This window comes from Notolepis coatsorum, assembly GCF_963971535.1.
Source record: "Notolepis coatsorum genome assembly, chromosome: 17".
Taxonomy (NCBI): Eukaryota; Metazoa; Chordata; class Actinopteri; order Aulopiformes; family Paralepididae; genus Notolepis; species Notolepis coatsorum.
In genome coordinates this window covers 31841282-31856955 of record NC_140181.1, presented here as the reverse complement: position 1 = coordinate 31856955, position 15674 = coordinate 31841282, and the positions used below count along the sequence as shown (strand labels likewise).

General features: G+C 43.2%; 1 protein-coding gene across 1 annotated transcript in view; it reads left to right on the top strand.

Annotated features, from left to right (window-relative positions):
- Nucleotides 1-5388: 5388 nt before the first annotated feature.
- LOC311243992 (high-affinity choline transporter 1-like) overlaps nt 5389-15674 on the top strand; it is a gene marked incomplete at both ends in the record, with an annotated part of 103827 nt that continues 93541 nt past the window's right edge. Inside the window, 2 exons of the mRNA XM_084333400.1 lie at nt 5389-5572; nt 9263-9376. Coding sequence (XP_084189526.1) covers nt 5389-5572; nt 9263-9376 — 298 coding nt within the window. The remainder of the gene's footprint in view (nt 5573-9262; nt 9377-15674) is intronic.

The following is a 15674-nucleotide window of genomic DNA, read 5'->3' as shown; positions in this document are numbered from 1 at the left end:
GTCCGCCAGCTCTATCAAACGCACCCTGTGGAGGCCCTAGCCCTCCGTTTCAGGGAGGATAGTGTCCGGGTGTGCGGAACCCTCTTCGGGGACAAACTGCCTGGAGAGGGCGTCTGGCTTGGTATTCTTGGAGCCAGGCCTGTAGGTCAGGGTTAAATTGAACCTGGCGAAGAACAGCGGCCAGCGTGCCTGGCGGGAGTTCAGGCTTGGCCGTCTGGACGTAGGCAAGGTTCTTGTGGTCAGTCCAGACCAGGAAGGGGATCTCCGACCCCTCCAGCCCGTGCCTCCATTCCTCCAGGGCCAGTTTGACTGCCAGGAGCTCCAGGTTCCCGATATCATAATTGACCTCCGCTGGGGTCAGGCGGCGAGAGAAAAAGGCGCAGGGATGCAGTCTCTGGTCGAGAGCGGAGCGTTGGGAGAGGACCGCCCCTACTCCGGTACTTGAGGCGTCCACCTCCACCACGAACTGGCGGGACGTGTCCGGCTGGACGAGGATGGGCGCGGAGGTGAAGCGCCGGCGCAGCTCTGCGAAGGCGGAGTCCACTCTGTCTGACCAGACGAAGGGCACGGAAGGCGAGGTGAGCTGGGTGAGGGGTGCAGCGACCCGGCTGTAGTCCCTGATGAAACGCTGGTAGAAGTTAGCAAACCCCAGGAAGCGTTGGAGCTGCTTGACGTTGGTGGGACGGGGCCAGTCGGTCACCGCCTTGATCTTCTCGGGGTCCGCCCGAATATCGCCATCATCGATGATGTAGCCGAGGAACCCGATGGAGGAGACGTGGAACTCACTCAATAATGCTTTATTGAAAGTGCATAATGTCATAAATCATGATTGGCTCCTCAGACAGGTCATCTTGAGATGTCATCAGCCATCAGGCCATATAAGGTCACAGCTGTTCACTGCTCAGGCACTCCATCCATTCTGAGACAACGGACTCAGTGCGTACTCTGTAAGTCGCGCGTAACAGGAATCTCTCTCACTCTCACTCTCTCACTCTCTCTCAAGTAGCCAAATTACACTATAAAATGAACTGGATAGTTGATTTAACTTCATGCTGAAGCTATTCTAAAATCAGCTATAAGCGTAAAACATGTGTGTGTGGCTGTGTGCGTGCATGCGCGAGCGCAGGTCCCATCTCCGGTCTGGGTTCTGGAGAGGTAGCTGACTGTACCCCTGGCTCGCAGCATTATGAGATAGTAACTAAATAGTAACGCACAGCCACTTGGAAAAGTAACTGTAATCAGATTACTGGCTTGTAAAAAGTAACAAGTTAGATTACTGTATTTACTGAAAAAAGTTATCAGATTAGAGTAACTAGTTACTGGCATCACTGATCATTGGTAATGCTCGATAGGCCTGTGAGCTCATGTGTGCATATTGCTCAGGGTGGTTTGTTTGGAATTTGTTTTCCAGAAATGCAATGGCACCAACACTCTGGAGTCTAGTGCAAACTGGTCCTCACTGTATGATTTATGATTTGTGTGTGTGTGTGTGTGTGTGTGTGTGTGTGTGTGTGTGTGTGTGTGTGTGTGTGTGTGTTTGTGTGTGTGTGTGTGTGTGTGTGTGTGTGTGTGTGGGGGGGGGGGGGGGGGGTGTATGAGTGTGTTTATACTTCCCTGCTGTCGTTGTTGTGCCTCAAGGGGGAGTCCTTCCTCTCTGCCGTCACACCCCCCCAGTCAGTCAATTTGGCTGTGCCCCTCTCGCTCCTCGACCCCCTCCCATGGGTAGCTTTCCTCCCACTGATTGTTGCTGTCCTCCCCTTGCATGTTGATTTCCTACTACTGCACGAGGGACATTTCTGTACCAGTGTCCTTCCTCTCCACAGCAAACATATACTGTTGGGCTCTCTCTCGACCTTGCTGCTATGCCTGCTGAGCTTGCCATTGGTTATTTGTCCTCCTTGGAAGTTGCCTCGTCCTTTTCTCTTTATTAACAGATTGCAGAATTGGTACAATACAGTACGGCTCAATACAAACAACTGCTAAGAGGATGCAGACCAGAAAAATATTTTAGTCTTGTTTACATAAGGGTCCTCCATTTTCAATTCATCAACACATTTATGACATACAAGACATACAAATAAACAGTACTGTCTAAGAGGGGAAGAAACTGTACATTGGAGGGGATTGGGGGGGGGAGATTTTGACATTTACCGGTCCAGTTTTTAATTGCAGCCCCCCGTAGGTGCTCTTTAAGAGGTTTTGAAGGAGGGTAGGGATTCACATTCCTTTACGGCTGTGGGTAGGGCGTTCCACATTATTGTGGCATAATTGCGAAACGTGTTTAGTCCCTTGTTTGAGCCGAATAGTGGTGTAGTGTATCTTGTAGACCAGGCCCATTGCAAGTTGCTGTACTCTGGCATCTACTCTAAGCCATCCTAGGTTGTCAAAGTGGGTAGGGGTGAGGTGGGTTTTAGGAGTAAGGTCAAGCCAAAGTAAGTAGTCTGACCAGTTTGTTTTGTGATGTTTGTAATCTTGTTTTTAGTGCCTTTGAGGTGCTTTGGTACCATGAGGTGCAAGCATAGTAGTAGAACCCTTGAATGAGTGCTCCTGTTAGAGTCTTCAAGGTATTCTTGTTTACCAGAGAGGAGATCCTGTACAAGAATCTTGTTTGTTGGTTGACTTTTTTCATTACATTGGTTGCCATTTTGTCACAGGAAATATTTGCCTCTAGGATGGAACCCAGGTAGGTAATTTCACCTTTCCTTGTGACAATATATATAAAAAAATCAAATTAAAATAATCTAACCCTAACTAACCTTACTGTCATGCACTTGTCCTAATATACTAACCTACTGTACACTATAGCACTCAACACTTTGATGAACATTGTTACTCAGCTGATAGAGTTGTACCCTTCCTGTTGTAATCACGGCGAGAGCCTTCCTCACCCCTCCTCCTTCCTCACCATCACCAGCACGGCGGAAGCCTCCCTCACCCCTTATGAGAAAATACGGCGAGTCCGGGAGTCGAACTCGTGTACCCCAGATCCGTGACGCGCACGGTTGTCCCCGACGCCGAAATAGCGCCGAGATACGCGGTGAGCTACTGGAGCTCCCCCTACAGTATATTCTTATCAAATTAAGATTTTTATAATCTAAAAAATATATATAAAAGAAAATAAAAATAAAATAAAAATAAAATGTATAACCCTCAAAAATAGCTATACAAAAAAAAGATTTTAAACCAAAAGGGAATTGCTCATTCTTAAATGTATGTGTAGTCTCTACTAATATAACTAACATCAGCCCTGTCCCCGACTGCTCCCAGAGCAGTACATACTGTAGATGAGTAAAATGGCTGTGAACTACACGTTGTCAAGTGCAGTGTACATCACAGACGTCTAACGAGTCTAGTCTACTAGGACTTGGCTGCCTGAAAAGCTCAATCTGCCATTTGGCTGCCTAGCAGATTCTATCTGGTACAGTAGGCATCTGACAGTAACTGTAATTGTTTAGGCTGCCTTGTTCCTTGTTGCTATCTGTATTATGTGGCTGACTGGGAGGCTTGTATCATGTGGCTGCCTGGGAGGTTTGTATATCTCTATTATGTGGCTGTCTAGGAGGCTTGTATATCTGTATTATATGTGACTGCCTGGGAGGCTTGTATATCTGTATTATGTGGCTGCTTGTACTGTATATCTGTATAATGTGGCTGCTTGAGAGGCTTGTACTGTAACGTTTGGGTCTTTTACTCTCTCCTAGGAGTAAAAGCTCCTAGCGCCACCCTGGAGTATTTCACCCTCTCTATTCTTCCAGGTTGTCCTGATTGCTGATTGACGCCTGCTGTGTGTTTGACTCTCTTTATAATGGCCTTGTGTTTATTCTCTCATTTGTCAGTTCTTCATCTAACGTTACCGTGAGTAGCTGTCTACGGAGAGTCGTGTCGCTCCAGGCCTGGAGGATGCGGCTGTCGTGTTTTTGATTATTGTTTAATTATTATTTAGTTTGTTTTTCTTTTGTATAATACCAGTATCGCTCTTGATGTTTCAAAAATAAAAGGAAACACTGTTTTTGGTGAGAAGAGCAACTACCGTCTCGGCACCTTTCTTCTGTACTGCATTTGGGTTCAGTATACCTGAGTCGTAACATTGTACTGTATATCTGTATTATGTGGCTGCTTGTACTGTATATCTGTATTATGTGGCTGCTTGGGAGGCTTGTTTATCTGTATTATTTGTATGGTTGGGTACCGTTCACATTTGAACTGATACCACCAGTATCAGTTCCTGGAATTCAGTATCAGTACCCAAAACGGTCCCTTTTTCCGGTACTTAACTCTCTCTGTAATAACACCATTCTTACTATTCTATTACAATAATAAATGTAATTTAGGTTGCAAAAAAACAAGTCCAAACTTCTCAATTTCAACATTGTTATTTATTTAGAACATTTTGTTATTTATTGTTGTAGCACACCACACAAAATAAATCACATGATCATGTATTATTATTATATAATTGTTTAAATATCAACATGTATCCTCAGTAAATATTTATCACACAAACTGACATTACAAAAAACAAAAAATCCATCAAAATCAGTGTTGTTGCTAATCATTGACAGCCTGTAATAACCCCCCCCCCCCCCAGAAAAATCCACTTTGCATTTGATATATTGAAAATATTTACATGTCTGTGTGTTATTGTGTTTTTTTAACAATAATTTGTGATGCCATCACACAACCACTGGCATTTAAAGGGTTACAATTCTAAAATAAATGGAATACGTGGTGGTTATGATCAGGGCTGAAGTTGAATACAAGATTTATTTATTAAGATAATTCAAAGATACACACCTTTGCCACATATATTGGCTACAAACATAACCACTGCAAAGTTATAAAAAAAATTAAATAAGAATCTCAAAGGACAATTGTGTCCTCATCAGACACAATGGTTAAGGTATTAAACACGATTAATTATTATTATTATTATTAATTATTATTATTAAATATTAAATACAAATACAAATGTGTTTTTACCCTCCACTACATAGAGCAGATAGCAACATCCTGGCCATCGCTGAGTCATCGTGTAGCCCCGTTCGTGACTGCGATGCCCTGGCTTGCATCGCAGTCACGAAAGGGGCTAAGTCATCATGCTGCTAACTCTGCACCTAGAAACACACTGCAGCACTGAGCAGCAGCACCCATGATGCCATACAACCAGCCGTTTGCTCAGTCGTGCACATTGACAGACTGACAATCAAATCAATCAACCAACCAGCCAGCGAGTCAGTCAGTCAGTCTGTCAGCCAGTCAGCCAGTCAGTCTGTCATCCAGTCAGACAGTCAGTCAGTCAGTCAGTCAGTCAGTCAGCCAGTCACTCAGTCAGTCAGTCATCCATCCAGACTTGGTTTCAGTGCGCGCAGCAGGAGCACCAGGAGCAGCATGGCTCTCAACATCCCTGGGCTCGTGGTGACGGTCGTCTTCTACCTGCTGGTGCTCTGCATCGGCATCTGGGCTTCCGTCAAATCTAAAAGAGAGGAAACTCGAACACAGGCAGACAGCACAGAGATGGCCCTCCTGGGCAACCGTAAGATCAGCTTGGCGGTGGGAATCTTTACCACGACCGGTGAGTAGTACGATCTAATAAGAGTCCATTTGAAATGTCTCCAGCACGGTGTTCAGGGAATAATATATTGCTGAAAAGACAGGAATTCTCGCATAATTCTGGATTATAAGGCAATTTAGAACCATGTATTTCCCTGCTATCAATTAAACGGACTTTTATTATAATTAGTCATAATAACACTGCTATTTAGAACCACGCCTTAGAATTACACTATAATAATACGAATATAACTATACTGTATGTGTACTTTCCTGCTATCAATTATTTTAGATTAGATTAGATTCAAGTGTACATTCAAGTGTACATTCAAGTTTAAATATAACAGTAAATTTAGTGCAATACTAATATAGGCCTACAGGTAGGTCCGATCATTGATTGATTGATTGAAAACTTTATTAACAGATTGCAGAATGGCTACAATACAGTACAGCTCAATACACACAATTGTTAAGGGGATGCAGACCAGAGAAAGACTTAATTTCGTCTTGTTTACATCAGGGTCCCCCATTTTCAATTCATCAGGACATATATGACATACAGATAGACAGTACTGCTACATCTATACATTTATGACATACCAGATTTGCAAATACAGTACTGTTTGTGATACAAAAAGAGTCCAGAAAAGAGAGTATATACATTTGATGTAAAAACTGTACATTGGAGGAGGTTGGGTGGGGTTGGGTGGGTGGGTGGGGGGGGGGGGGGGAGAGAGAAACACTGTACAACTGTACAAGCAAAACTGTACATTGGAATATTGACAACCATACTAGGTAATTTACTGTACATTGGAGGGGGTTGGGTTAGGACATTTACAGGGGCCAGTTTCTAATTGCAGTCTCCCGTAGGTGTTCTTTGAGAGTGGTTTTGAAAGTGGGTAGTGATTCACATTCCTTTACAGCTTTGGGTAGGGCGTTCCACATTGATGTGGCATAATTGCGAAACGTGTTTAGTCCCTTGTTTGAGCCGAATCTGGGTTCAACATGATTTGTGGAGCTCCCTCTGGTGTTGTGATCGTGGTATCACTGACCTTTGGGAAGTATTTTGACATGCACATGGGTACCTTGGTCGTGTAGTGTATCTTGTAGACCAGGCCCATTGCAAGTTGCTGTACTCTGTCGTCTACTCTAAGCCATCCTAGGTTGTCAAAGTGGGCAGGGGTGAGGTGGGTTCTAGGAGTAAGGTCAAGCAGTAGTCTGACCAGTTTGTTTTGAGATGTTTGTAATTTTGTTTTTAGCGCCTTTGAGGTGCTTTGGTACCATGAGGTGCAAGCATAGTCGTAGTACCCTTGAATGAGTGCTCCTGCCAGAGTCTTCAGGGTATTCTTGTTTACCAGAGAGGAGATCCGGTACAAGAATCGAGTTCGTTGGTTGACTTTTTTTATTACATTGGATGCCATTTTGTCACAGGAAAGATTATCCACTAGGATGGAACCCAGGTAGGTAATTTCATCTTTCCTTGTGACAATATTGTCACCCACTGTAACTGAGAAGCCATCGGTCTTGCTGAGTTTGTTATTTGAACCGAAGAGAATGGACTCTGTTTTGCCCATGTGTAATGATAGTTTGTTATCAGCGAGCCATATGCAGATTTTGCCTAGTTCCGAGCTGAGGGTTTTTTCAACCTGTAACTTGTTCTTGTCAGAGACCAGCAGGGCTGAGTCGTCCGCAAACAGGAACAAGTTGCAGTCACAAGCTGACGACATGCCATTTGCATAAATTAGGAACAGCACACACTATGAATTGAAAATGGCTGACCCTGATGTAAACAAGACAAACGTCTTTCTCTGGTCTGCATCCCCTTAACAATTGTGTGTATTGAGCCGTACTGTATTGTACCCATTCTGCAATCTGTTAAATAAAGTTTTCATTAATTCATTAATTCATTGGTCGAGAGCGTTCTAAACCATGAGTATATTCATGATACACTCGCGGATAAATCACCATGAATATACATACCACTGCGTGCTATATGTGATATATAATATGTATAATATGATATAAAATATATAGATGAGTACTACAGAGTAATAGTGCTAATCAGATGTATGTACAGTGTTTTAGTATTATTACGTACAGTGATACAGGTATAAAGATACTATGGTAGTAAGTCATACTGGCCAGCGGTATGACTAGTAAGAGTAGGTAAGGGATATGTACAGATATAGTATCTACAGGTATGTAAAAAGGATTATTTGCAGGTATAATAATTTTCTGATATTTAATGTTACATAGACTGACTTTGTTGACTTGCACTGAGCTCTGTAATGTCTGCATGGGTTTCATTGTGGCAACTTAAAGATGCTATAGATAAAGTTTTTATGTTTATATTATATGATTAATCAAAAACAGAATATATCCACATAGCTTTTAGAAAGGTGTAGAATAAAAGTCTTGCTTTCCCCCAAAAATTATGAATGAATTCATCATGTACAGTAGAACATGTTGGCAGGTCCAAAATGTATGTTGTTGTTTACATGTTGCAGGCATGTATCCCCTCCCTACTTCCCATTTCCCCACATGGAATGCACCTGATCTCAACGGGCAGATTTCCTAATGTTTGTAAATGTTCGTAAAATCTTAATAAAATGTATTGTTAGAAAAAAACAACGATTCATTCATGTTTGTTTTTGCTATGCCATCAAGATGATTTGTCCTAAGGTTTTGTATGATCTGAGGTGGGAAGGGGGGTTAACGTAAACTGATTTGTAGAGTAATAAATACATAAATAAAGAGAGATAAATAGGATTAGACCTAAATAATAATTAATAAACTGTTAGGGTTCAAAGTTGGACCCCAAAAGCAGAGACGGACACGCTTAGTAAAAAGTAAATCAAGGGTTTTAATCGCAAACAATTATTAAAAAACAAACATGAAGCACAGTGGCGGGAAAAAACAGGCAGGCTGGATCTCCGGCCGACCACTGGATAGACCACCGCAACACTTCCGGTATTCTGAAATCATGGGAGAGAGAGCAGGGGGAGAAAATGAATGAATGTGGATGAGAGCCTTGACATTAAGAGGTTGTAGCTACCGCTGTGGGGGTGCTGGAGACATTATCCAACAGACTTTTATACGCATGAGTCTCCTGAACACTGAGAGACCAATCCCAGGTCGACCGGCACTTTCTCGGCCGAGCTATAGTCACTTTTCCGCACCTACTCCCAAACTCTGCATGCGCAGATTGCCCACGGAGTCTCTCTGGATTGTCCAGAGATCTATGTTTATCAATCTGCGCATGCGGAGTTCTGTAACGCTTAATGTAACACGGAAGTGCAGTGGTCTATAGGTCCATACAAAAATCCTCACAGGGGGAAAAAACAAGGAAGCAGCCGGGGCGCTGCCAGAGTGACACACCAGAGTCTACACGTGGAAGAAGTAAAAACACGAGGAGTCAAAAACTTGATCACTGGAGCACGAAATTCACCATCAATACGAGAGGTTCAGCACTGGTTACTCTACCGAAGATACAGAATTATCTGGCATTGTAGTGGAGATCAAACCAGGGTTTTATTGTCTGTGGGATGAGATGAGTGAAAGCCGGTGTTCACCTCGTCAGCCACACCCCCTGTCATGCTGCAGGAGAGGAGCTAACAGAGAAGGGAGGGGGAAGCAGGGGATAACACACACACACATACACACACTAAAAAAATAATTGTAATGCGTGTTTTTGTGTGTATCTGTCCTGCAGCTACGTGGGTTGGAGGGAGCTTCATCATCGGCACGGCAGAGGCGGTGTACAACCCCACCCTGGGCCTGGCCTGGGCTGTCATGCCGTTAGCTGCAACCGTGGCTTTCACTGTTGGTAAGAGTTACTTCTGACAAACCAGCTTAACCCGAATTTACCCAAGGGGATCAATAAAAGAAAAGTATTTTATAATTTAGTGTCATTCTTAACCATGAATCAGGATTTCAGCATTATTAAAAGTCAATAACTAATACAACAAAGCTTGTTTTAGGACTTTCTGTTGTGATACAGTTCCCTCAGGCTGGATTCCAATTGAAACATCTTACTGTAGTATTAGCCAAGCATTAGCTCTCCTCCCTCTAAGGACTGGGAGTCAAGCATCCAATGGGGGGAAAACCACTGCACCCTCCCTCCACAAGCCCCTTCTCCCTAACTAGTTGCAACAATTAAAAAAACAACACTCACCATGAAGCCACGAGGGTTGAAAGTTGAAAAGGGCATTATGTCGTTAGGACTGTCTGACTCTTAATTACTAATCACTGCACTGACTCTGGTGCAGTGTTCTACTACTATTGACTTGTCTCCAGTGCTAGTCAGGGTTTAGCCGTGTGGCATGTCTGGCACACAGTGAGCTTCTCCATTGTCTTTAGAACCTGAGACAGCCACCTTTCACAACCTGACCAGACCTAAGCCTAAACCGGCTGGGACTATTCTATCATCATGGACTCACTTGTGTACCACAGTTGTTGGTGTGAATATTGAAAGGTTGCCTAGCAACCGCAGAGTTTACAAGAAATGCAATGGAGACACAAACCCAACCATACCATACCATGCTAGACCATGGCTAACCCCAGTCAGGCTGAACATAGCTAATGGAGACACAATCCCAACCATACCATACCAAACCTGGCCATGGCTAGCCCCAGCCAGGCTGAACATAGACAAGGCATATTGGATGGCAAACAACTTCCTTCAGTTAAACGCAGAAAAAAATGAGGTTCTTATTATAGGCTCAGACTTGTACTTTGATCACCACATTAGATCTCTGACACATACCAGTTTTTTCCATTTACGAAATATCGCCAAACTTCGATCTGTTCAAGTAGGGCTGGGCGATAAAACGATAACGATAACTATCGCGATAAATTATTTCCTCGAAATAAACATGAAACGTGGTCGCAAAGTTTCGATATATCGATTTTCCAAGCTTGGCTCCGTTCAGCCTCGGCTCACCACACTCACTAACAACAACCAACGTTACGTGATGACGTATTTACGCACAACAGCTAACAACCAATCAGTGAAGGAGATGGCCGAGAGCGAAGTATACCCGGAAGGAGGTAGGACTCACTCAACAACCAGGCTTGCTAGGCTAATTAGCTTGCACGGCAATGTTTTATATATTTACGTGCCGAGTATGTGTGTGACGTGAATTCTGAGGCCACGTTTATAGTAGTGGGGGTATACAGTGGACGTCGTTTCAATATATTGTGGCGGAAGAGAGTATTTTAGTGTAATATTTAGCACATTGTCATGGAATACACAGCTTAGATACTACAGGCTTGCTAGGCTAATTAGCTTGCACGCCGATGTTTTATATATTTACGTGCCGAGTATGTGTGTGTTTTGAATTCTGAGGCCACGTTTATAGTAGTGTGAGGTATACAGTTCGTTTCAATATATTGTGGCGGAAGAGAGTATTTTAGTGTCATATTTATTGTCATGAGATACTCCGCTTGTCGGCTAACGTGTAACGTGCGCGGACTGATGACGACATCAACTCGACTTGAGACATTCGCAGCAGCATAAGAAGTCAATTAAACTTGACGGACATTATATCGACGATAATTATCGATATCGAATTATATGAAAATAATTTTATAATTTTATCGCGATAACGTTTTTGGTCATATCGCCCAGCCCTATGTTCAAGTTCAAGTTCAAGTTCAAGTTCCTTTTATTGCCACACGGCCAGGCCGGTGGAATTCGAGCACGGTGCAGGTGGTAGCTGCAACAATACACCACAGTCCACAAAGACATAAGAAGACACATGGAACATAACATAAACATAACATAACATAACATAACATAACATAACATAACATAACAGCAGGGGGTAAAATTAGGAGGAGTTGGAGTTAAGTAGTTGTATGGCCTTGGGGAAGAAACTGTTGTTGAACCTAACCGTGCGACTGCCCAGTGACCTGAACCTCCTACCAGAGGGGAGGTGTTGGAAGAGGTGATGAGCTGGGTGCAGGGGGTCACTGATGATTTTGTGTGCGCGTGTGATGGTGTGATGTTTGTGTATGGAGTCCAGGGTGGGGAGTTTGCAGTTAATGATTTTGGATGCCCTTATGATGATCCTGTCTAGCCACTACAGTTATGTTCTATTATTATTATTATTATTATTATTATTATTATTATTATTATTATTATTATTATTATTATTATTATTATTATTATTATTATTATTATTATTATTATTATTATTATTATTATTATTATTATTATTATTATTATTATTATTATTATTATTATTATTGTTATTATGTTCTATTATATTATTATGAATATTATTCTTATTTGTACATTACACTATATTATTATTATTGTATAATATTATTATTTATATGTGTTATATTATATTATTATTTTATCTTATTATTATTGTATATTGTATATAATGTGACCTGTTTTGAGTTGTGAACTGTTTCTTGGACTCTCGGTAAGTAGGGCGATACTTGTAAACCTGGGTACCGGTTAAACAAGTTTACACTGGTATTCACAGTTTGCTGTTGGAATGCGACTCCCTCAGGGCTCAAAATTAGGGGGCCATAAGGTAAATTACTTTGGACGCTCATGTTTGTCTTTCAGGGACAGTAAGAGTCAAACTTGTTGTTGGTGAGCCTGTGGTCTGCTGTTGTTAAGCAAACCTACATTGAGAGCTGGCTAGACTGCATTAAAATTTAAATTGATTTGATGCTAACTTTTCTTCATTATCAATCATCAAGATTGTAGAGATCAGACATATCTTTATGAAAATAAACTAGACTTATTTGAAAGCAAATATATTTGTTCACAACAGCCCCAATATCTTGTATAACTAGAAACAAACAAAAATGTATATTAAGCAGATAAACTGACAATTAAGTGCAGTCAAAAACTGTATGTTAGTGCTCTACCTGAGGCCTACCTGAGCTCTGACTACCTGAGCTTTGACTACCTGAGCTCTGACTACTTGAGGCCTACCTGAGCTCTGACTACCTGAGGCCTACCTGAGCTCTGCCTACCTGAGCTCTGACTACCTGCCATCAGTATAGGAGCCCCCTCAGCCACCTCAGCCCTCAGCCACTGCTTCACTCTCCGGTCCCAGCGGTCGCCTCGCCTCTCGGCCTCACAGCAACGGGTTACAGGAGGTCCTCAACAAAGGGAGAGGCCCACATCACCAAGCACTGAGTCCCCCTCTGTACTGGTTGTGGGATCCTTCATGGTCCGACATGTCACCTTCCCCAAGACAGAAACCTGCTGCTACCCTGGTGCTAAGGTCATAGACCTCAACAAAGCCATCAGTCCACTGCTCAACGAGTTCCCCTCTGCTACGACAGTCGTCGTGCATATCAGAGCAAATTACATAAAAAACCAGGAATCAGAACAGCTAAAGACAGAGTTCAAAACTCTCATAAACACTCTTCTGGAGACAGGCAGAACATGCATCATGTCGGGACCCATCCCCTCCCCTCACTACTGGGACGTGAAGTTTAGACGCATAAGAAACCTCCATGTGTGGCTGAAAGGCTACTGTTGCTCGCTGGGGATCCCGTTCGTCGACAATTTTACAACTCTGTCTGACAGAAACAAGCTCTTTGCCCCAGACGGCCTGCATCCAAACAGGACTGACTCTCTCCTCCTTGCAAGGAACATGATCCTTTCCATGAAGTCCTGTCTGTCTTGTCCATGAGATGGGGTGAGTCCGATCCGTGTTGACTCGTATAACATTGATAAGGTAAAGGCAGTACTATTAGGCTCCAAGCCCAAGCTCAGGAAAGCACGGGAGTTTAACATCCAGTTAGGAGCTGTATCTAGTATCTAGGCTGTATGATAGACGGGAGCCTAGATGGGGAGGCTATGGCCTCCCAAGTACTGGGCAAAGTCAACGCCCGCACCAGGTACCTAGCTAGGAAAGCCAACCTCCTTGGCAGAGATAGCCTCAGGCTACTAGCAAATAGCCTAGTACTCTGCCACTTTGACTATGGTAGCGTGTCGTGGTTCGAGGGCCTGACAGTGACCATAAAAAAGAAGCTTCAGGTTTCCCAAAATAAGCTGGTATGGGTGGTAATGGGTCTTGGCCCTTGCACCCACATAGGGAGGAGTCACTTTCAGGAGCTAAACTGGCTTCCTGTGGAGGCCAGAGTTACCCAGCTCAGACTGAACATAGTGCACAATATTATAAACCAAAGGTCCCCTAGATACCTCCAGAACTACTTCACCTTGGTCAACGAATCCCACAACCACAGCCTGCTTCTTTCCGATCCAAACTGGGCCAGTGCTCCCTTACTTTCTCTGGAGCCCAGGATTGGAACAAGCTGCCTATCCCCATCAAGCAGAGCTTGAGCCTCCACAGCTTCAAGAGAAGCGTCAGGAAGTGGCTCATGGACAGAATAGAGGAATAGCCCCCTATAGTTTGAATGGGTTTCCAATCAGTTTTTAGTTATTGTGGGGTATACAATTTTAGCGAAAGGTTAGTCTTATAATGTTTTTAATTTATGTGTTTGGTGTTATTGTCATGTTTTTGTTGTGGCCTAACAGCCCTGGGACCATGACGGAAATAAGGGTTTTACTCTCTCATGTTATCCTTTGGATCCTTGTTGTGTGTTTTTAATCCATCAATAAAATCAATCAATCAATCAATAATAAGATAAGATAAGATAAGATATTCCTTTATTGATCCCCTTGGGGAAATTCAGGCATCATAGCAGCATGGGGGAGGGGGAGGGGAGGTACAGGTAGTAAAAACAAGCAGTGTAAACAATATAACAAGTCAATATAATTAACTGAAATATACAGTATTCACATAAGGTGCAGTATGCATAAGGTAGTGTTATTGTCCTTTTTAGGTTCCTAGAAGTTGTAGTTGGATGTCTGGCAGCAGTTTGATTGATTGATTGAAAATTTTATTAACAGATTGCAGAATCGGTACAATACAGTACAGCTCAATACACACAATTGTTAAGGGGATGCAGACCAGAGAAATACTTTCGTCTTGTTTACATCAGGGTCCCCCATTTTCAATTCAGTCCCTGCCCACTGTTGTGGAGCCTGATGGCCGCTGGTATGAAGGACTGGCCGAGGTGGTTAGTTGAGTGTCGGGGGGTTATGAGTCTGTGACTGAACGTGCTTGGGCGACAGTGACTCAGGAGGTAGAGCAGTCGTCTGGCAATCCGGAGGTTCCCGGTTCGATTCCCGCTCCTCCCGGGCAGCATGTCGATGTGTCCCTGAGCAAGACACTTAACCTTGGCACCTTGCATGGTTGCCTCCGCCGTCGGTGTGTGAATGTGTGAGTGAATGTGTGAGTGAATGGGTCAAACGTGAGTAACAAATTGTAAAGCGCGTTGGATAAAAGCGCTATATAAAAAAAGGCAGCCATTCTCATCTTGACTAGCTCGTCTTAGAGGGGGTGGGAGGGATTCTCCAGGATAGCAGCCAGCTTCCTTCTCATCCCCCTCTCTGCCATCACCTCTAGTCTGACCAGCTCGACTCCCACCACGGAGCTAGCCTTACTTACCAGTTTGTTCAGTTCAATAATGATGTTTCAAATATACATTTTAAATAATAGATAATAATAGCCCTACAAGCCATAACTTAGGGATAGTCACACTCACTAATCATCAGAGTAGCCTAGGGTTCGGACTTCAATTTGTATAGATACCATCTCTACCAACTTAGGCACAGTCCCCATAAAATCATCTGTTGCTACACCTTCTAAATGACCAATTATTTCACCTGAATCCACAGTCAGTCTGAATCCACTTACTAAAGAAAAAGAAAATGGCCTGGGTTTTATACATTTAAATGTGAGGAGTATATTGCAACATAAAAAATGGGGGGGGGGGGGGGGTTCAGGAGCAGGCGGAGCCAGGTCGCTGGTGATATAGGGCTTGACCCGAGAGACGTGGAACACCTGCGTCGGAGGGAGTGAGGAAGAACCCGGTCAATGGAAGGTTGATTACCCGACAATTATTAAAATACATTACAAGTCATGCATCCAAAAATGATCAAGGATAGCACAAAAAAGTGACAGACTTATTTCCATTGTGGTCCTTGGTCTCAGCAGCACATAGTATGTACATGAATATGTATTACACATATTATCATCATCCTACAGTATATTGCTAAAAAAGTTAAATACAGGGCGGTC